This window comes from Triturus cristatus, chromosome 5_2, assembly GCF_964204655.1.
Source record: "Triturus cristatus chromosome 5_2, aTriCri1.1, whole genome shotgun sequence".
Lineage (NCBI taxonomy): Eukaryota > Metazoa > Chordata > Amphibia > Caudata > Salamandridae > Triturus > Triturus cristatus.
The window spans coordinates 339,969,677-339,991,682 of record NC_140588.1 but is presented as its reverse complement, the minus strand read 5'-3'; the positions used below and the strand labels follow the sequence as shown (position 1 = coordinate 339,991,682).

General features: G+C 42.4%; 1 protein-coding gene across 2 annotated transcripts in view; it reads right to left on the bottom strand.

Moving 5' to 3' along the window:
* Positions 1-22,006, bottom strand: part of LOC146822961 (serpin B6-like) — a 354,778-nt gene that overhangs the window by 108,386 nt on the left and 224,386 nt on the right. For both annotated transcript variants that reach the window (XM_085607130.1, XM_085607131.1), the window contains exon 5: positions 4,484-4,626. In XM_085607130.1, coding sequence (XP_085463256.1) covers positions 4,484-4,626 — 143 coding nt within the window. The remainder of the gene's footprint in view (positions 1-4,483; positions 4,627-22,006) is intronic.

The following is a 22,006-nucleotide window of genomic DNA, read 5'->3' as shown; positions in this document are numbered from 1 at the left end:
AAGATGTCGGATAGAAAATGTGGTTCGGTGTCTCTTGCTCAGAGCATTAAGAGGCAGAAAAAAAGCACTTATATGCTTGTTTGTTTTTGTCTCTGCCTGATCTATTACGTCAGACCCTGCAGTACGAGAACCCTCAAAATAATTTAGAGGACCTGGATCTGTAAAGGGTGGTGTCCGCATTCAAAATATTGCACTACTCTGGAGGACCCAGACACTCACTACCATATTTTATCATAGTAACCACAACCTTAGATATGTTCAACTCCACTTTTGTGAAAGGTGCAAATGATCTACATTTTGATGAGATGTGATCAAGCTGTATAGCATTTGTAAAGTTAAAGGAACGCAAACATATTAGGTATGAATACGCTAGACAGAATAAAACCCCAAGGTCAGCATACAACAGTGACAGTAACAAACCTGAACCCCACCATCTCAGTTGGCCCTCTAAAGCACATGGATAAAACAGGAAAAATCATTTTAGGAAACTGGAAACGGTATAGGTTGGAGGGAAGGGGGGGGCCTGCCAGGAACATATGGAGAAAGGAAATATCACAGATATGACAGTTTAAAACATTAACAGATCAACCTGGATGGTGCCCAAAAGAATTCTGAGAGGTGTCAGTTGCTGGAGTATCAGGTATATAATAATGCGGTCAGTAGGGAGAAGGTGCAACTAATTACCTGACTTAGGAGGTAATACAGAGAGGAATTGTGAAATTTTGCCTCAGTGTAACTGTAATAGGTGCAGCCATCTTTTGGGAGTTGCATAGGGGGGAGGGGAAGGGAAGATTTGTTATTCTTATTGTTTGTTGAGATGTCATTGAGTTCGAACTGGGACAAATTATTGAGATGCCAATCTCCTACCATAACGACAGAGCCTTGCTTCCCTGCGAACTCGGAATCGAACAACATACTCTGCTAACAGTTTCCACATGGGCCACACATGGTGGACTCTGCATCAGGAATGTGCGCCCAACAGCCATACTTATCGATTTCTGTTATTGGACACACAATCTATCTTCTAACCACATTGTCTTACTTGTGTACATGAAATTTGATGAATAAAATCTGTTTACAATAAAAAAAAAATAGGTGCAGCCATCTTTTTGCTCCCTGCTAACCAACGCAGGAAAGTCTGTGCCGGTCTCTGATGTGGAAATCCTCGGTCTCATTTCTGTCATTGTAACATACATTTTTGCAAAGCTAGCTTAGTGCTTTATTTAGAAGTTTACTATTTCTGTATCCGTTTGAAGGTAGTTTGAACAATATCTCATGACTTAAGATCCAGCATCTGTGCATTGTCTTTGTTTGAATTTCATCATGACCTACACTGGAGCACTATGTATGAAACCATATACATTTGTCTTGTCTCTGCTTGGAAAGCTTTTATGCTTAGGGGTTCTGGGAATGCTCTTGTTGCCAAATTATGATTTGAAGACTGATTAGTCTTTTGTTAATAAACATGTGCAGACTTCGGATTAGCGTATGCATAGGTTTTCATTTACAGAGTGAAGTGTTTTTGCGGATGTTAAGAAACAAGATTGTTTCTTGGTTGAGACAGACCGGACCACAATTATACTAGGGCGTGGCACTTCTGAGAAGCAAGGATGTATTTTTTGTAGGGTACTTGCAGCAGCTACTGGCAAGAAGGAGGGGGAGCTATTTTTCTTGTGCAGAAGCAGGCTATAGTCTTCTGGAAAATGTTGTGGAGTGAGCACTGGGTTTTTGCTTGGTGCAGGTTTTCCTCACTTTGATATTAGACCACTGCATATGTAATGTGAAACTAACAAATGTAAACGTTGTGTAAAATATGCAGTGACTGGGGAGCAGTGACTCAAGCTTCATACAAGTCCTTCAGTAACGACATGGGCAGACTTCATTAGTCTGGTGCTGCTTTTGTCACTCTGTGTAATCATGTGTTTTGTTATCCAAGGAAAAGAATGGGCGAAAAGGAAATGCAACTTAAAACTGAGACCTTAAAGTTAAGAAGGTAACTCAATCATTATGATACTTGAGTAAAAGATACACCTGTGATATTAAATGAAAATTGATTCCGATTATAAGAACTTCAAACTTCAGTTCTTTTCATATATTAAAGATTTATTAAAGATTTTTCCAGCCAACATCTGTGACTATATTGAGCTCAGCCAAGATTTTATAAACATAGCTGCCACACTAATAGTTAGCTCACCTTTTAGTAGCCCATCCTTCTGAGTTCACGGCCAAAGAGGTGAACAAGCATTGGCATAGCCAATAGATCTCGCCTTTGGGACCTTATAAGTGTTTAGCCATGCAACAGTTGATGTTGTTGCACCAAGGATATTGTGCTGCATAGCTAAATACTTAGAAGGTCCCAAAAGCGAGACCTATTGGCTATGTCAATGCTTGTTATATATTTGTTCAGTCAGCTCCAGGCAAACCATTGTTTCATATGTTATATGCCCCGGTTCCTGATGGTGTAATGGCTGCTCTTGTTATGTGTAGCTTTCTAACAATTCAGAACTTATTGCTTCATAATGGAAACCCATGGCCTTCTGAAATCTCTGCATGCGTCAGAGACGCAACTAGAGTGACATTTTTTGGGGGAGGGGCTAATAAAAATTTGTGGGGGGACTAATTCTTCCAGCAATCGGCAGAGTGAAGATGCAGGGGCTCTAAGAAGGGGTGAAAGAACAACAAAGCCTCGATAACAAGTAAATGGTCTTTTAAAGACCTGTGAAGTACTTGGTTGCGGCTGTGTGTGCGCCCGGGAAGCTGTCTCATCCCCGGCTGCCACACACGATGGGGGGGGGGGCTGAAGCCCTTTGAGTCCAATGAGTGTTGCGCGCCTAGCATATGGGCAAAACATTTCAAAACACATTTCAAAACACTGACACGAGGAACCAGCAGATTAGCAAGAAGCATTTTTTCCTCACCGTTCTCATTGGAGAAAGGTGGGACATGGAAAAATCAAAAGGAAGAAGCGTTATGAAAGTTTAAACGATCTGCTAAATTATATAACCATTCTTGCTTTCCACACAGGAGACAAGTGAAACAGTGAGAGCTTAGCCAAGAGATTCCTAAAGTCGAACAAATCGTGCACATAAACAACAATCTTGGTGCCAAGATGGACTTGCAATCAGAATCATTGAACACCTATTTGTAAAGTGCGCATACATTGCCAGGTTGATTTTATGTTCTAATGCCTCACACCGGCTTGGTAAAGCACACAGAATGGTTGGGGGAGTGAAACGCTGTGTTTGTGCGCAGAGAGGGTGGGGTTGTGCTCCTAATGTAAATAAACAAGGAGGCACTGCAGCCCTGAGCATCCCACGTCCCACGAGAGGTGTGCGATGTGCGTGCGCTGTATGGGTGCCGACTAGTGGTGCGCGCGCGTGCGCTGAAAAGAAGAAAAAAACGAGTCCGGCGTGAGCCAACATCCCGTGAATATGGGTAAATCAGTTAATCTCCACGTACCTTTAAAACAGCATATAAACCTGTCCACTCAAATGTACTTGAGGCGAAAGATCTGCGAGCTCAGATATCTACCGATTTGGAAGTGTTTTAAGAGCTGACAGATCGGGATTCTTATAGCCAACTGGAAGGCTCCGTGTAAAACAGTGGCCGCGGTGCCAGGCATGAATGTCTGTCTGGAGCAGTGGGACACTGGCCTATGTGGAAATCATGACTGTCATTGCCACGGCCCTCCTGGCCTTTCAAAACCAAGCACAGTCGGCAGATCAATCTATTTTCTTGTAAGCCTGAGGCAATGTGGTAATGCTGACTTTGCAACAGAGGAACTATGTTCAATTCTGGAGTGAGCCACCATTCCGTGAATATGGGTAAATCAGTTAATCTCCATGTACCTTTAAAACAACATAAAAACCTGTCCACTCAAATGTAAGAAACGGAGCTATGCATGCCCGTCTACTTGAGGCGAAATAAATGCAAGCTCAGATATCTACCAATTTCAAAGTGTCACAGAGAAGTGCGTCTCTCCTTTCAATTACCTCAAAGCGATGAAGAGGATAAAAAAAACAGCAGCTCAAGACAAATGGTGGGGGCAGGCATAGGAATGCAGCTGCCTCCCTGCACGCCGCTGCTCGCTCCCGAGAGCAAAACACTGTGGGAGTGAACATTTGAAGAAGTGGTGGGACATGCACCCACCTCTGGCAATTTGTGTGCTTTCATTACTGAAAGACATACGCAAAGGCCAATCAGATGTGTGGGAGGAGTCTGACCCACACGGAGAAGTTTGGAGTGATTACATGAAGCCTCCCATAGAGCAGCACATGCGCTCTGCGCTAGGCTTGACCTAAAAATAGCAACCCCTATTGTTTACAATGATGACATGTCTGTTGTTGGAGTCAGAGATAGGAACTGCACTGAAAATTAGCAGCACTGAGAATTACTGTATCCTCCAAGAGCAGACCACCACTCAGAGCACGATTACGGTATACATGTTTAATAACATGTGACACATTTTCAATGCATCGCTTACCTTGTTAATTCTGAAAGGCATTTCCTCAGTATGATCTTTCTTGAATTGGTCTGCCCAGTTTCCTTTGAAGTAGATTGCGTTCACCAGGACTAATCTGGTAAGTGAATCAATCGTTCCCTCGACTAAAAGGTTCTGGATTTTGCCTAATAGAAGGAATGAAGATAACATTGATAAGAAACATACATTTACCACAAGATCTTCTTACAGATGTTTTTCACCTTTTGACATCTGAGGGCCCCCACTGAATCACTACTTGAAGTCAGGGACCCCAGTCAAAGCAATATGTACAATTCGAACCACAAAACAATACACAAAAATGCAGAAATAAGCATACATCAAACAAGTACATAAATCATGAAATAATTTAATTCACGAACAATTTTGTTTTTATAAACTCAAAATTTTAATGGGAAAGTTAGAGTTTTTCAAAACTAGTTTTAATTTCTGAAAGATGAAGCAATAGGCAAGACTGAAGCATATCACTTTGTCTGTTTTCCCACTAATGAATACTGTCTTTTTGCAACACACACCAGCATGTCAATTGAAGTTATTAATCATCCATACTAGATTCTGATTCCTGTTCTTTTGCAGCTGTCTCAAAAAAAATAATAATAAAGCTAAGTATGCCAACTTCATTTTTAGCCTCCGATTACAAAATCTTTCACATTTATAGAATTTTGCAATTCTCAATTTTACATTAAATATATATTTTGTATATTGGCATAGAGGTATCAAAGGAGTGCAAAGAAAAAAGGGGAGTCCAAAAACACGTTTTTTCCACCAATGCATTTTCCATAGATTTTGCAGTCTGGCGTAGAGCGAAAATGGACAGTCTGATTTTAATGAAATTTGGTAGGAATATATTTTATGGTGTGCAGTTGACCCTTTTTGGTAGCAGAGGTAAGTAGGGTAACTTTTTAAAAGTTATAAGCCATTAAAATATGGCGATATCGCAGGCTGTGAAATTTCACAAAATACCGCAAAATTAACATGGTATTTAATGGTACATGCCATTGACAAGGCAGTATTTTATTGGGCAGGCTGAGTTTACAAAAGTAAAAGGCAGTCTTATTGTTTTACCGACACTTTGACTGTGTTTTCAGTTAGGACCTTAGATGTAGGCAAGCAGTATGTTTTATATTTCCCCCTACCTATTACCATTCTAATAAAGTGATAATAGGAAAGGAAAATAATTCACAGGTTTCTATATGTTTTTTAAAAAAGTTACACAGTACCACAGTACTACCTTGTAAGCAGGGCAAAGCTAAAAATATATAAAAACGAAATGTAATATGTAAAAAGATTAGACTGTATTTCACAAATATACTGTATTTTCAATTTTTTTTACATATTTAATTCTTTAAAAAAAAAGTCTGTGGAGTACCGCAGTTATACCTCCAAATTACCGTACAGCTTAAAGTAAAAACAAGAAAAGTACATCTGTTGACAAATTAAAAAAAGACTGAACTTCACTATATTTCAGTAATATTGTGTACTATAAAGTATTTTTTTTAATTTTGGGATTTGTTTTTCTTATGTTGCTGTAACTACAGCTGTAGTTTCTAGGTACTCGTGTGGAACACCGTTTTTTGTTTTTAAATATATAGAAAAATATAAATACATTTCCCTACCTATTACCACTTTAATAAAGTGGTAATAGGTACAGAAAACTATAAAAACCAATACTTACCTATATCTAAGGCCCTAACCCAGCACACTGCCAAAGTGTGGTAAAAACAACATGACTGCCTTTTACTATACGATACTTTACCCCACTCTGTGACACTCCATTCTACACCACCCCCTCTACAACTTTCTATGCCCCTGCACTCCACCTTCCAAAATTCTAGGACACATCACTCCAGTGAACGCCACGCCACTCCACTTTATGACACTTTACTCAAATCTACGTCACTCCACTGCTCTCCATTCCACTACACTACACTCTACGACACTTACACACCATCTTTAAATTATTATAACACATTCAACTCCATTTAGTGTAGTGAACTCTGTAGCCACATTACATTAATATTAACTCGCACCTTCTCAATGTACGACTTATACCCTTTCATATTACATCACTTATACCATCTAAAATCGGAACATTCAGAACACTTATGACATTGCAATTCACATCATTTGAGAGAACACAGTACATGGTAGAGTGGCAAGTTATTTTTAATGTAGTGTGGCTACCAATTTGACTACACTGTATGAAGGTGTGCAGGTTATAATAATTTAAAGGAGGTGCGTAAATTACAAATATAAGGTATAAATATAACTTGGTTGTGTAATGTATGGTTTGTATAGAAAAAAAATAAATCCTAACTATAACTAAGCTTAAACCTTTGTTTTTTCTTTACACATTGACAAAGGCAGGATTGCCGAAACGTGTTTGTGTCTTTGCATTTATTTGGCCAATAAATCTATAAATAGTTTGGGTAACGTGAGTGCTGGTCGATTCTACGTTTGTGGGGAGCTGGAAATTAAATATTATATATATATATATATATACACACACACACACACAAACACACACACATAAGTATATATATATATATATATATATTCATTCATTGAGGGAAAAAAACAAAGATTAAAGTGATGTTATAGGTGGGTATGGTAATAAGATTCAAGCTTGCTTTGAAAAAAAAATGTATTGATTTTTTCATGAAATTTTTGAGTGTTTTATTTTTATGAATATTCAGTCAACTCCCCAGCTTCCGGTCAGACTCCTGTGGCAACCTCAATCATGCGGGTGGCCAACCATATGCACAGTCTTTGGTCCTGTATAGCAGCAAGTGTGACAAAATGACATGTGGCCAACATGCCAACCCCCACCTCCCCCAGAAAGCAGCCAACAACAGCTGCACACAACCTCCAGTCTTGCATAGTCGGGGTTGGATTGCCCAACCAAACCCTCCACTGTGCACAGCATTCAGCCCTGCATAGTGGTGTCTGGGGATACGGCCTACGATTCATCAAGGCCTTGCACTCATCCCTGCCGACGGTGACCAATCCACTGTGCATGGATCCTGTGCAATTGGAGATTGACCCCTTTGCCCGACCCTTCACCTCACTTTCAAACCCCTAGAGAAGGCCAACCGCCTGCTGTTCACAACCTCTGGTGGTGCACAGTGTGGGTTTGACTGCAGGCCTGGCCACTCCCATATAATTTCAGATGCTGTGGTAGTCCCATAATGCTGGTGTTCTAGCTTCACCTCCATGTTTCCACTTCCCAGAGAAAGTTTGCCTGTACTGCGGTAGCATGGGTATGAAACCCGAGTGGGGGAGGGCCACAGGAGTCCCTTGGTAACTCATGGGGGAACACACCTAGTACTGTGCGAGTACCACAGTACCCATGGCACCTTTTTTTTTTTTTTTAAAGATTTGCCCCCTTCCCAACCACACCCCATCGACATCTACACCAGTACCAGTTTCAGAGTGTCCCTACCGTGCACCGTTATATACTATTTCTAAAACCTTTTCAGGACATGGAGCCATAGTGCCGGAGTCCGCTAATGGCGTCCACAACATTTTCATGTGAGTTGCAGCGACACCCTTTTTCTTGGCCTCCACTTGACAGATCAGCATGAAGAAGTTAGGTGAACTTATGTTTTTTTAAGGTTTCATGCAGACTTGTAAAAAGGTACCCAAGTTATTAGCAGAATAAAAAATGTTCTTCCTATGGAACCTCATATGTACTTATAACTACAGTGGCAACCACCATTGTGTTATAAAATGTATTCATGTACTAATACTTCATTTTCCAAACAGGTACAGATCCCCTGAGTAGGTGTTACAGAACCATAAGCGTCTGAGGACCCCAAGTTCAGAACTGCTGCTCTAACACAAGAATGACCAAGTGCCCTTTGCTTATTCCATAGTATTAGCACTATGTGATGAAGCACCATGCCATTACATATGCATTACAGATTGAAATATGTGCAGCATCATTCAGAGCAGTTTCTTGGATTCGCAAAGAGAGAGTAGCTCACTCAGAGAACGCGACGTACCAATCTGCAGTGAACAATTGTGCACTGCACATTTGGTGGCGAAGACAGCAAAACGTCTGCACAAATGCTTTGTGACCGATTTGCTGAAGCAGCCCCAAAACATTAAAAGTGCTACGGATAGCTGAGGGCAGGCACTAAGCTTCCACAAAATGAAAGCTGTTAATTTCTGACATCTTATATTCTAGACATGCAGGCTACCAGCATTGGGAGGAGTAAACAGCTCAAAGAACTTCTGCATCCCTACCCTGTACCCTACCATGGGTCATTTTTGTGGCATTTCTAATGCCTTTGTTGCTTTAAGGGACAGGGTTTGCAAAGCTGGTGCACTGAATCTGAACGTGGAGACCCATGCTCTCTGCTGTCCCTTCTATGCCTCTGTCTCTGCGCTCTGTATCTTGTGCAATGAGGGACATAGCCGCATCCCTATCAATTCATAGCAATGAGACAATGGGGTGCACCCAACTGAGCACAGCCCTATTGCACATTCAAGGACTTTTTAATCTTTCCCTCTATAAACACGGAGGTTGCACACAGTGCAGTGGATGGTGCTATGGGCAGGCTTGACACATGATGCTAATAAACTGGTAAAGCACTCGTTTGAACACTGACCATCTCATTAAGCTGCAGAAGAAAAACATTCAAAGTATACTTCTGTCAAATTAATTGGTAAACAAGGGGAAAATGATTCAAATCAGGGCCAGTTTTACAAAGGGCTCTGATGGGCTGTGCACTCTGCTTTAAAGCACGATTGTTCTTTCTCAGTGAAACAGTGCAGCTGACAAGAGTCTGCCAAAAAATAGTAATGGTGCTGCAAACATAACCTTGAACAAAAGGTGCCGCATTATTCGCCCTTGTGCAATCTCACAGTTGCTTATGTAAGGAGTCCAAAATCGACTTCACTACACTATTCCAAACTTGACCAGGTAAAGGTACACATCCCCACAATAATGCGAGGAAAACAACCAATTCAGAAAGAGTCTTATCAAGGTGTCGATTTGAGAGAAATAGTTCTTTTTAAAAGGCGCTTATCATTGCACTGACTTGAGATCACCTACAGTCATCATAGCTGGTAGTCTGACTGAGGCTGTGATGCAGTTGAGTGGGGAAGGGCCTTGAGTGGTAAACCAGAAATCTGTCCAATTACTGGCAGCGTGACTGAACACCAGCACCTCTGTGTAAGCGGATGAAGCTTCATCATATGTTCTCTTTCATCCAATCCCCCACTAGAATGGAATTTACCCACTAGGTTTGGTAAAATCTCCTACATCTGAAGCAGAAGCTGGGTCAGCTCAGCACTGACATGATCTGTGAGCCCAAAGGTTCCCATTAAAGTATACACATGCTGAAGTTCATGGGCAAGAGATTAAGCCCTTATGGAGCTGGGCACCTGTAGTCACCTTCGAGTCTGCTCAGTAGAATAGACAGGTCTCTAGTATCAAAAGCTGGCAACAGCTTCAGTTAAGTCAGGGCTCTGGTCCCTCCTTGAGCTGTGAATTTTCTCACATCATTCAGAATGGACACCACTATTGATTCTGTTCGTCTCCATGTGAAAAACACAAGCCTGCGTGATGCACATCCAGAATTCTGTCGTATTCGATCAAATGATGCAAATACTGTAATGCTGTCTGTTCCATTACCTTCACCCTAAAGAGAAGCTGCAAAACTGACTGGTTCCAAGTTTGAGAGATAGACTTTGAAGCTCATTGGGCAAGGTCCGGTCACAAAGGAGTTTAGCGAAAAGTAAATGTTTATCCAGCAGCAAAGAGGCATTCTTAAGCAACTGAGGGGAGGAGGTGGTGGGCACCTCAGCACAATCAATACAAGGCATCGCTTCATACTGCCTAATTTTCCAGAGCCGTTAACTACATTGCGATGTGAAATTTTTAGCACCACCCTCGAAAAATATTATCCTCATTGGGCGCTGTATCATTTGGCGGCATTGGAGTCAAACCCCTTACTGGAACCGCTGCTTTTTCATAACGCAGTTGTGACTTCATGTGCCAACCTACTGTAGCAGCTACCTCATGAACGTGTGCGCTAGCTGAGGCCTCGCCGTCTAAAGCTTAACTCTGAATTTCTCTAATTGAATTCATGAGATGACAGGACTGATAGGAAACCGTGAACTGTGGTTGCTGGCATATTGTAATTGTAATTGCGCTTACTACCCCTGAGAAGGCGTCAATGTTTATGAGCTGTGCTTTTTCAGCAGCTCATGCCCAGCTCATTAAATAACTGAGAGAAATTACGAATTAAATGTATGCGCTCTAAACAATGCAGTCACATAAAGCAGGCAAGACGCTGGGCCCTGTGTCAGCACGCACGTTCAAGAAGTCATACACGTTCATGACGTCACATGCCACTTCCATATTGGGAAGCTGATGGTTAGATGTCCTGCATTCAGTTGATTCGTGTAAGGTATGCTAAATACAATGAATGTTGTGACGCACGCGATGTATCACATGGTCACACAGAGGTGGTCCTGGTATACACTGGGCCATTCTATGCTCAGGTCAGAGTACCTGCAAAGGGGCTTAAAAGGATGGCATTTGAGTCATTGTCTCTGCCAAGACCTCTTCCCAGGAACATTAGCGATAACTGAATCTCCAGTGTTGTGACTATTATGGACACAGGGGTTACCCGAGATATATTTTGCCTTAGTTAGAATGCTAATGGGCGTTCATGTGTTACTCTATTTGATATGGTGGAGTTGTCTACTCTATCATTCTATTTTGTAAATAATGTTGGGAAAAAACTTACCTTTTGAGTGGCTATACGCGCACTCGTCTTCTTGCACTCTGCGCTACAGCTTCAATGCTTTGCTCTCTCCGCAGTGCTTATCAATTCTGAACTGCACCACTGACTGACTGACTCTCACTGAATGACTCACTGACTAACTAACTGACTCTCTCACTGACTGACTGACTCTCTCACTCTCTCTCTCACTGACTGAGTGACTCTGATTGACTCTCTCACTGACTGACTAACTAACTGACTCTCTCACTGATTGACTGACTGCCTCACTGACTGTTAAACAGTACTATTTCCCAACCTTCACCCTCCTGTTATTTATGCCCCCCTCCCCATAACAAAAAAACCATAACAAGCAACCAAAGGGACTGGCAGATAGAAGTTGCCAGCATTAAAAAGACCAAAAAAAACTCAAGACAATATTTATTTTAATACTTTTTTAATATGGTCGTTCCGTTGTTAATAATGCTTTCTTGGTCATATAGAAGGTAACAAAATGCTTCTGACACTTCTTAATTATAATTTTTCAGCATGCTGTAGTCTTCTGTACAGCACAGCTTAAAGACATGGGCAAAGTCAATATCTCTGGCTAAACACTTATAAGGTCCCAAAGGTGAGACCTATTGGCTATGCCAATGTTTGTTTGTATAAGTTCTGCACATTTTGAATTCACCCATGTCATTTCACAGATATTTGCATCTTCCACCTTACAATTTTCATACATCATCTTTCCGGCCTAACAAAGGAGCACCTCAGACATCACAGAACTTCGCAATTGCATGGTCATCTAGATTGTGACCGCATTAATGTTCAGGACGAACGGCATAAACTTAGATTCACAGGGGAAACCTAAGGTGACCCTCCTCATCTAAGATTGCCACCATGTCAACTTCATGATGCAAGGCCATCTTAGATAAGAGGATTCCAGATGGCCGTACAATAATAGTAGCACCTGCATTTCTCCTTCTAGGTTACAAAAAACAGAAGAGAGCCTGGTGGCTTTTCTGCCCATGCCACCGTGGTTAGATCTTCTTGATTAACAAGAATCTACGACACACAAATAGAGCTGTTTGATGTAAAGTTAGACACTTTCAAGATACAATTGCCTAGTTGCACTAAAAACATGAGGGTGTCTTCACCCACTTATTTGTACTTCTCCATAAACACGATAAAGACTACTGCCTCCACAACTCAGCATGGGCATATTTCTTTAGGCCTCTGAATGGAAGCTAAAATAATTACACGAGGAAGAGTGACTTTGGATCTTTAAATGTTGAAGCCGCACGCTATCTACAATCTGCCACCCTTATAACAAAAGTGCAGTTGAGTTTTTTTTTACTTTAACCATTGTTCCATTCAACAAACCAATCAAAAGAGACATTCAAAAGGGTCTCCTGTGATAGCTTAAGATTGAGAGTAGTGGTGGACACCTATGAGGCATTTAGGAACAGCCTATGGTATTGTGGCCAGGTAGAGCAAAGGCTTGTATCTAACTCAAGAGAGACATCTAGTAACTGCTTGCAGTACTGTACTTTTGTGAAAGACTATTTGTAGGAAACTCACCTTTTTTATGGTCACCCCAGATTTTCCATCTTTGCCAAAGCCTATATTTTTGCTGGCTTTAGAACTCTGTGCATTTTACCCCTGCTAACCAACAGTAAAGTGCCTGTGCTCCCCATCTATACATTGTTGAATTGCCTAACTCCTAATTAATATACGTAACTTGATAATAAGTCCTTAGTATGCGATGTGGAAAGCCTACCCAAGGCCTGGGAATTAAATGCCACTAGTGGGCTGCAGCACATTGTGCCACCTACTACAGTTGCAGTGCAAACATGGCATTAGGCCTCCCTGTGCACCCTGACAGCTGCAGTTTTAAAACTGCAGTGACAACTGTCAAACTCAACCTTTTGACATTTAAAAAGGAAGGGTTTTACCTATTAATCAGCAACTCACCCCTATGTACGCCTTGCAGCTCACAATGCAGGTTTCGTGATTTTTAAAAGTAGGACATGTAGAAATGTAAAGTTAACATGTCCTTGCAATGAGTAGCACCAAAAAACTATTTTCAGTGTAGGAATGCTGACTCAGAGAAATATTGAGAAGGGATATTAAATCCTAATACTGCAAAGAGACTAGCTAGAAATTAAACAATTATTGGTAATAGTTATTAAAATTAGACTTCAATAATGAAGGTACATTTTTAATACATATTAAGGAAACAACTTTTATAAAGTCTCTCTTCACCTGCCTGGACTGTCAGAAGACTAATTAACATAAGCCTCTGCCAGCTGTCAGCCTGTGCTCAACCCTTGAATATGCGTCACTTGAGGTGCAAAATGCACCCCAGGAGCAGACTATAGGTGGACTTGTATGGGTACAGAAGAATCCTCTGAGCTCAACAGGATTTGCAGGGTGGGGGCCGTGAACGTCATATGACAGCACAGTGTGAAAAGCTGCTTGACAGGTTTGTTGATCCTTATGTAACGCTTGGGGAACACTTGAAAGGGAAACAGGATGTCAAGACGATTCTTGTGCATTATCTGTCTTAGTGCTGCAGGGCTCAACTTATGCCCTACCAGATTTCTGCCTCTATGTTTGCTGTGGTTACAGTGCCCTTCTCAATTTGAATTGTAGTGTCAGACGTGGAAGGACCCTCAGAATACTATGGTACACTCCTCACTCACACACTCAGCGAAGTTTAGTGTGGCAGAAGGCCTTAGGCATTTTCGTTTTGCCCTGACGCATTGCATTTTCAGCCTGTTAGCAGAAAGGCAAACAGGGACTACTGCAAAAATAGGCAGGTCATGGGCTAGGATACTTTACCCCATTGAATAGGGAGGGGCCATGTGTCACCCCCATCCACTGACTAGTTCCAGGCATAAATGTGGCGCCTCCAGGCACCCACTTCAGAAGCTTTTCTGGACCTGCTGGTCCAGATCAGGAAGATCTGGAAGATTAGAAGAGGAATAGATCTGCGGTGTGACGCAAGAGGAGCCCTAAAGGATGGTACCTGCTCACTCTTGTACGCAGCACAAGGAAGTGGCCTCTAAGGGTCAGTTGGCTGACCTCCTTTGTGGCTACAGGGAGACACCAAGCCGCAAGATACCTTTCCCTGGAAGTACTCAGCTGACCAGTGGGAACTGGACCAGGACCGGACTGTGCAGTTGGACACTCCACCCTATGAGTCCCGAAGTGCATCCACCGAGGTCTTAGGGCTTAGGGTTTTAGAAGTGTACTCCGGTGTTTGGTTGGGACTTAAAAGACTAGGTTAGGACGAACCTGATTTGTGTTTCCAACCCGCGATCTGTTTCGGGCAGCCTAAAATTCTGCCCGGTCCTGGTCTACCGCAACAATTGACTATCTTTGGCACTTTTGGGTGCTATTTTCTCTTTAAAAAAAAAGTAATAACTACTGTTCCCCTTATTGAATTTTTGTCATTTTGGTGTCATTGTGTTTATTAAATCGTACTCTGGTTTTTACTTTTATTTTGGGAATTTTATGGTTTTGCATTTTTACTTTACTATTGCATAATTACTTTACACATTGCCCTATGTTAAGCTTTTTCCATAGCTACCAGAGGGTTGTGTTCAGGTTAATTTAGTCCTTTTGAATGCCCACCCTAACATGGTCACCCACCACAAATAATAATCTAATTTCTTACATTACTCCAGCTCTTGTGCAGGACACAAAAAGAACAACTCCTCCGCCATCCTCCACAACCTCAACAACACACCACCAAACAAACTGTGCATCCCCCAATACCACAGTAGGACCTTTCTCCTGCACCCACTACAATTTCGACAAATAATTGCTGCGTTTTACAAAATGATTTTGTCCAATCAATGTAGTGCATGAGGGCCCTCTACGCCTAGTGTGTGAAGAGCTCTCCCCATTACTGAGTCTGGGTATGGAAAGAAAAACTGGAGTTTAATTGTCCGGTTGAGGTGGAAAGGAGAGACCAGCTTGGGTAGAAAGTCTGGGTTATTTACAAGGACAGCGTCTCTTCGATTGTGAGAGCTTGGATCTTGCTCACACGCCTGAGGGAAGTGAGAGCGTCAAGGAATACTACTTTCCATGACAACAATTGGAGAGGACAAGATTGAGCCGGCTCAAAGGGGGTTATATGAGCCTAGTGAGGAGTACACTAAGATTTCAGGACGAGACTGGAGGTAATCTGGGAGGGATAATCATTTTAAGCCCTTCCATAAAGGCTTTAATGACAGGTACTCTGAATAGTAGTGTTTCTTAGCGCTGAATGAGAAGACAGCCTGTTGAGAAGGTTCTAGTAATGGACTACAGACAACCCGAGGAGAGTTGTGAACCATGGCTTCCTGGCCCACATGGGAGCTACTGGGAGGACGGTGACAGAGATTTGCCAAAATATCCGAATCACAAATCGTGAGAGAGGCAGAAAAGCGTAAGCATATATCCCTAACCAGATCATCCATATTGCATTGGCTATGGACTGTGGGTGTAGAAACCTGGAGGCAGTTGCAAACAGATCTATGTCGGGGAACCCTCAATGTTGGAAGTAGGTGAGCAGGACTTTGGGGTGGAGTTACCACTTGTGGACATCCTGATGGTATAGCGGCAGTAAGGAAATGCCTGTTAGGAAGATCTGTACACTTCACCGCGAGAAATAACATGATTCTGGAATTCCTGGAATTTTGTCTATACAATAACTTTTTTCTATTCAATGGAACCTATTACCTACAGACCCAAGGTACGGCGATGGGGGCAAAATTTGCTCCACCGTACGCCTGTATCTTTATGGGAGAAGTAGAGCGCCACTGGATCTGGAATGACAACAAACCAAACTACTCTGAGAACATAGTAATGTGGGGAAGATACATCGTTGACATGCTTTTAATATGGCAAGGATCTGAAGAACATCTACTCAACTTCATCAGAACTCTGACACCAAATCAATGGGATATCAATGTCACCTTTACCATATCCAAAAGCGAAATAGAGTTCTTGGACTTAAAAATATCTGTTGAAGACAACCTCTTACTAACACAGTTTCACCGTAAGCCCACGGCCGCTAACTCCATCCTACACGCGACCAGCAGTCATCCTCAACATACTATCAAAAATATACCATCAGGAGAGTTTCGTAGGGCCAGAATCAATTGCAGCTCAGACCAAGGATTTGAAACACACTCAAGAGACATTACATCAAGACTCGCCCAACGAGGATATAATAGTTGCTCCCTCAGAAATATCCAACAACAAGTCTCCCACCTGGACAGAAACAATCTCCTCCAAAACAGGAAAAAGAAGGAGACGGAATCCATCATACGCTTTCTCACCCCTTTTCATAATGGTCATCACCACATACGCAAAGTGCTCAAAAAACATTGGAATTTACTAACACTCAACCCAACAGTCAGACCCGCAGTAAAAGACCAACCTCAACTCAGCTTCAAGAGAAGCAAAAACTTAAGAGACTCACTATGTTCATCATTTTTTGAACCCAAACAAAAAACGGCATCTTTCTTACAGAGACCACATGGATTCTACACTTGTTCCAACTGCTCGATATGTAAATTAGGTCAATCAAAACTACAACATACAATGATAAATGGACATACTATCGTTATCAATGACTTCATCAACTGTGAGAGCACCTATGTGATCTACCTTATCACATGTCCATGTGGGAAACATTACATAGGGAGTACAACTCGCCCACTCAAAAAACGAATACAGGAACACTATCGCAACATCCATAAAACAGACGACAGACAACCTCTAGTTGAACATTTCAACCTGTACCATGAACATAATCGGAACTTTGTCTTCTGTGGTCTAGAAAAGATCAGACAACACGACAGAGGAGGCAATCTGGAACAACGTTTGAGACAGAAGGAAAGTTCCTATATAATCCGCTGTGGGACCGTAGAGTCTGGTCTCAATAAAGATCAAGAGTGGCACCATTGGTTGTAAGATACATCAATCTACATGTCTGGGCACCAAATAGAAGATGTACCCCGAAGGTCGAAGAGCACTACCATCTAACCTTGCCACATCATAGTGCTACTGAAAAGACAAAAATGGACGTTGGACTGCTTTAGATATCATGTTTATGACATTTATGTGTATATATATAATTCTGTTTAAATCTCAGACGAACATTCCCCTGCTTTTCCTTTCTTCTAGCTTGTTCCACGAACTGAAAGCTATAATAATTTTTTAATTCCTCCTGACTGGCCCTACAATGAATTCCGTAATCTAAGTGATCAATCAGCTCCATATTTATCTAAAAGTTTCTTCCCACTTAAGAACGTGTAAATTACATAATTACAATCTAACAAGGATGCGTATCCAATAAATTATAGGAGTAATAAAATCCTCTGCACACGTAGTAACTGTCCCTAATACTTATAGACCACATACCAATAATTTGTCTAACTTTACATTGCTCCGTGGCCATACCAAGATGGCGCCGGTGGCTATAACAAACTACCAGTATTAAGAAACAAGATTACCAATGGAAGTCTCGTCAGCCAGCCGCCTCATCCCCATACTAAGAGGGTGAGGGGATCAATAAATAGAAAGCAGTATAACTAACCAAATAATCCCCCTCAGTCGGTCGCTCAAACTCCAAAATCAAAACATGGATGATGAGTAACCAACCCAATTAAATGTAGTACTTGCAGCCCTTAAACTCCTATGACCACATTACAAGATGGCGCTGACCAACTAAGTAACTCTTTACAGCCGGTCGCGCAAATCTAAAAGCCAAGTGAGGAAAATGAGTAATTAATAATGGAATAAAATAGATGTAACCTTTATCTCTTTGACGTCAACACATAAATCACACTTTAGTTATAGACCTTTTTTACAAATACGACAACACTCCAAGATGGCGCCGTAATAATTTTCCCTAACGCAACAGACACGTGACTGGCCGTACTAACCCCTTTAAGATGGCCGCGGACCAGAACGCGAATATATCGCGTCGAAGAATATCCGTGACGGTAATCTTTTCGAGACCCCGATCCTCAAGCCCAACAGTAAGTAATTAGCTTCTAGGAGACGTTTCTTTAAAAAAGCATAGTTTACGCCTGGGTCCCCTGATTGTTTTGCAACCTTCTCCATGGGCTTACACCATGATATTTAAACGAGTTGTTTCACTCTCCATAACCGGAGAATAAACATAAAAACTCCTTTCCCAAACTATTTGCTGTTAGGCTCTCGGAATTTTACTACTAGAATAAACTTAAGAGGTGCGACCAATAATACGAGTACGATCGTTACAATGCCTATGCATAGCTTAATATTAGACCACCAAATACCGGGCGGTCTTTTGTATTGATTGGTTTTTATGAAAAACAATTTCTCCTACTCATTTCTTTCCACTATGTCCACTTGTTCGTATCCTGCTATTACACATATATATATTGTTTTGTGCAGAGGCTGGTCTACCTGTATTGTACAGTAACCTTTGAAATAATGAAGAAATAATGAAAAATTTGAGATGAAACACACGGGAAATTATTCTGAACTATATTCCCAGGTAAGAGCTTGACCCTATCTATCTGCCTCAATCTGGCATCTTGCATTTGACCCCATACCTCACCAACTTTTACTAATCTTCTCTGGTGTAGCATTTCTCTCCTTGCATATGTTGCTATTTCACTCTATATGTGATTTTCTGTCAGAACTGTATGCCACTAATCGAACGTGCTTACTACTATCAAGCCTAATACCCTCTAAATCGATGAGGAGAACTAAACAATACTAACTTGTTCACAACAATTCGAAAGAGATAAGTCACATCGACATCTACCTATGGATACGGGTTTCTAAAACATCACATACTCAACCTTATTTTTCAAAGTCTTCACAGGGTGCTTTCACATAAACTCCTTTCACTTAATAAAATTCTTTTCCCTTAGGAATTATCCTTCTTGTTCTTTTTCCTTTCTTCACGTACAGCCTTGAGAAAGCCCTGGCCAAAATCGTGCCAAAGGGGCGAAACACGTGTTGGCTGTTCATGTTCACTTTTGCCACGAATAAAGAATTCTTTGGATTTACCAAGCGACTGGATATTCCTTATTACAGAGAGAGGGAAACTGACTCACTACTACAAGGATTTATGATTTTTTAAGGCCATAGAGGTCCAGTGCCTTGAGTCTCTTCCCGCGAGAACACAACAACGATCTCACCTAAATTCAGCAATACTCTCCAGGACCTGGGATCCCTGGGCCTCAGAACTCTAAATCATACCACTTGTGGACTTGTTGCTGCATTGTGCTGAGCAGTACTGCAAAGTTGTTGTCCGATACCAAAAGGTACCCACCTAGCAGGTGCAGTCTGTGGTGGATCGCTCAATGCCAAATGTCTTGCGCTAACTCTGAGAGCTGGTGAGGAGTGCGTGCTCATCTTTTGCTGCAGGTAATACATGGCAGTCAAATTGCCTATTTTGACCAGGACCATTTTGTGATGTATGTGGCAGAAGGCGTCCTTCAGAGTCAATTGAACTGCCAACAACTCCAGATAGTTTGTGTGAAGGTCTGTTGAAGGAGTATCCACAGACCCTGAACAGTCATTTCCTGTAGATGTGCTCCCACCACCAGCCAGAGAGATAAGCATTCGTAGTGATGGTCACCTTGGGGACTGAGTCTACAAAAGGCCTGCCCCGCAACAGACTACTGCTGACCCACAACTGCAGAGAGCGATGGGTGCTGACTCAAAACAACACTATATCTTCCATAGGTCCTCCGCTTGAGGCCACTATGCTGCCAGGATCTCTTGGAGCGGAAGCTTGTGTAAGCAGGCATGGGAAAATATGGCGAGGCAGGAGGCCATCATGCAGAGGAGATGCATCACTGTTTTCAAGGTTAGCTGACATTTTGGCAGAAAGAGACAGCAGGAGCTGGAAGGCTGGGACCCCTGTGTGACTGGGATAAGCTTTCCCGGTGACTGACTGAGTACAGTATTGCCCCTGGAAAGGGCTGTATTTGTAGGGGTTGGCGGTAAAAACATTAATGGAGAAACCTAGATCATGGAGGAAATCTAAGGTGATCTGCATTTGAACCAAAAACTGCTGCTTACTTGCACTCAGCCAGTAACCAAGGTATGGGAAGATGTGGACGCCGCTCTTCCGGACATGAGTGGCTACCACTGCAAGACAGTTGGTGAAAACTCTGGGGGAGGTGGTTACACCGAAGGGAGACATTTGAACTGAACGTGCTGCCCACATACCATGAACCTGAGGTAGCGACGATGTGCAGGGTGGATCAGGATATGGAACTACGTGCCCTTCAAGTCGGGGCCAGCCATGAATTTGCCGTGATGCAATAATGGAATGAGGTCCTGGAGTGTGACAATTTGGAAATGCTTCGAGAAGATGTACTTGTTGAAGGGCCAGAGGTCTAATATGAGCCCAAGAGACCGGTCTTTCTTGGGAATTAAGACAGTATAGGGAGTACAACTGTTTGCCATGTTGTTGAGGATGAGTGAGCTCTATGACCCCCTTCAGTAAGAATTCGTTCTGGAGAAGCTGTTGGTGTTCTAATGAAAGGGAGTGTTTGCAGGGGGATTTGTTTTGTGGTGGGACAGTGAGCTCCAAGCAGTAACCCTGTTCTATAATGGATAACCCATTGTTCTGAGGTGATGTTTCGCCAGCGTTGAAGGGACCCCTGCAGACGTCCCCAGACAGGTGTTGTGTGATCGGGAAGAAAGAGGAAGCCACTGCTTGGTGGGTGAGGCTTCTGCAGTCACCCCATATCTACCCCTGAACTTGGAATGGTTTCCCATATAGGCACCCCCTCAAATAGACCCAGGAGGCTTGTGGCTGGTGCTGCTGCCTCTGATAAGAGGTAGAGGCGTCTGGGGAGGTGGCTTTGGCACTGTCACAGAATTGTGAGTGACGAAACGTTACATGGGATGATGAAGACTGGATAACTCCCATTGCTTTGGCTGTGTCTATGACTTTTTAGATTTTTTCAAACATGCGAAAAGCTTGAGGCCCAAAAAGGGCATGTTGATCAGATGCTGCTGGACTTCTGGTTTGAAGCCAGAGACACAGAGCCAAGTATGTTTGAAGATCAGGGCACTGGAGTTAATGCCTCTGGCGGGGTGACGGCCAGGTCAAGAGCACACATGATGGTGGTGTTGGAGAATCTCCGCCCTTCCGCTATCATTTCCCATGCCTGTTTTTGTATATTGGTCGAGGAGATCCTATATTTGGACACAAATTTCGTCCCAATGGCCACGGCAATATCTGGACAACAACACTACAGAGTTGGCGACCTGTCAATAAGTTGCAGATTGTGTGGTAACACGCTTCCTTGCTGCTTCGATTTTCTTGCTTTATCTGGCGACAGGGTTTCCCCAGTGCCCTGTGCATTTTCCAGTTCATGGGCGGTGTGCACCACCAGCGAGTCTGGCGGTACTTGCCTTTAACATAGGGTGGGACAAGGGTGAGGGCTTGTGAGTAAAAAAAATAAAACCTTTATGCGAATATCCTAGTCTTGATTGGGTCTTTAAAGACATACTGTGTAGGCTTAAGCACCCCCTTAAGCATGGGCAAAAACTGTATGGAATGCAGTGTATGTGAGAGAGTCTCTACTAGGAAGTCATCCTCCTCTGCAATGGAGTGTAGGTCTACCTTGTGAAAGGTGGCCGCCCTGTGAATTACTTTGTGGTAAGAGGTGGTGTTGTCTGGAAGAAAGACTTGGCAGGGTAGAGATTGAAGTTGTTGTCACCTGTTGGGACAACCCCATACTCCTGAGGCTCTGGG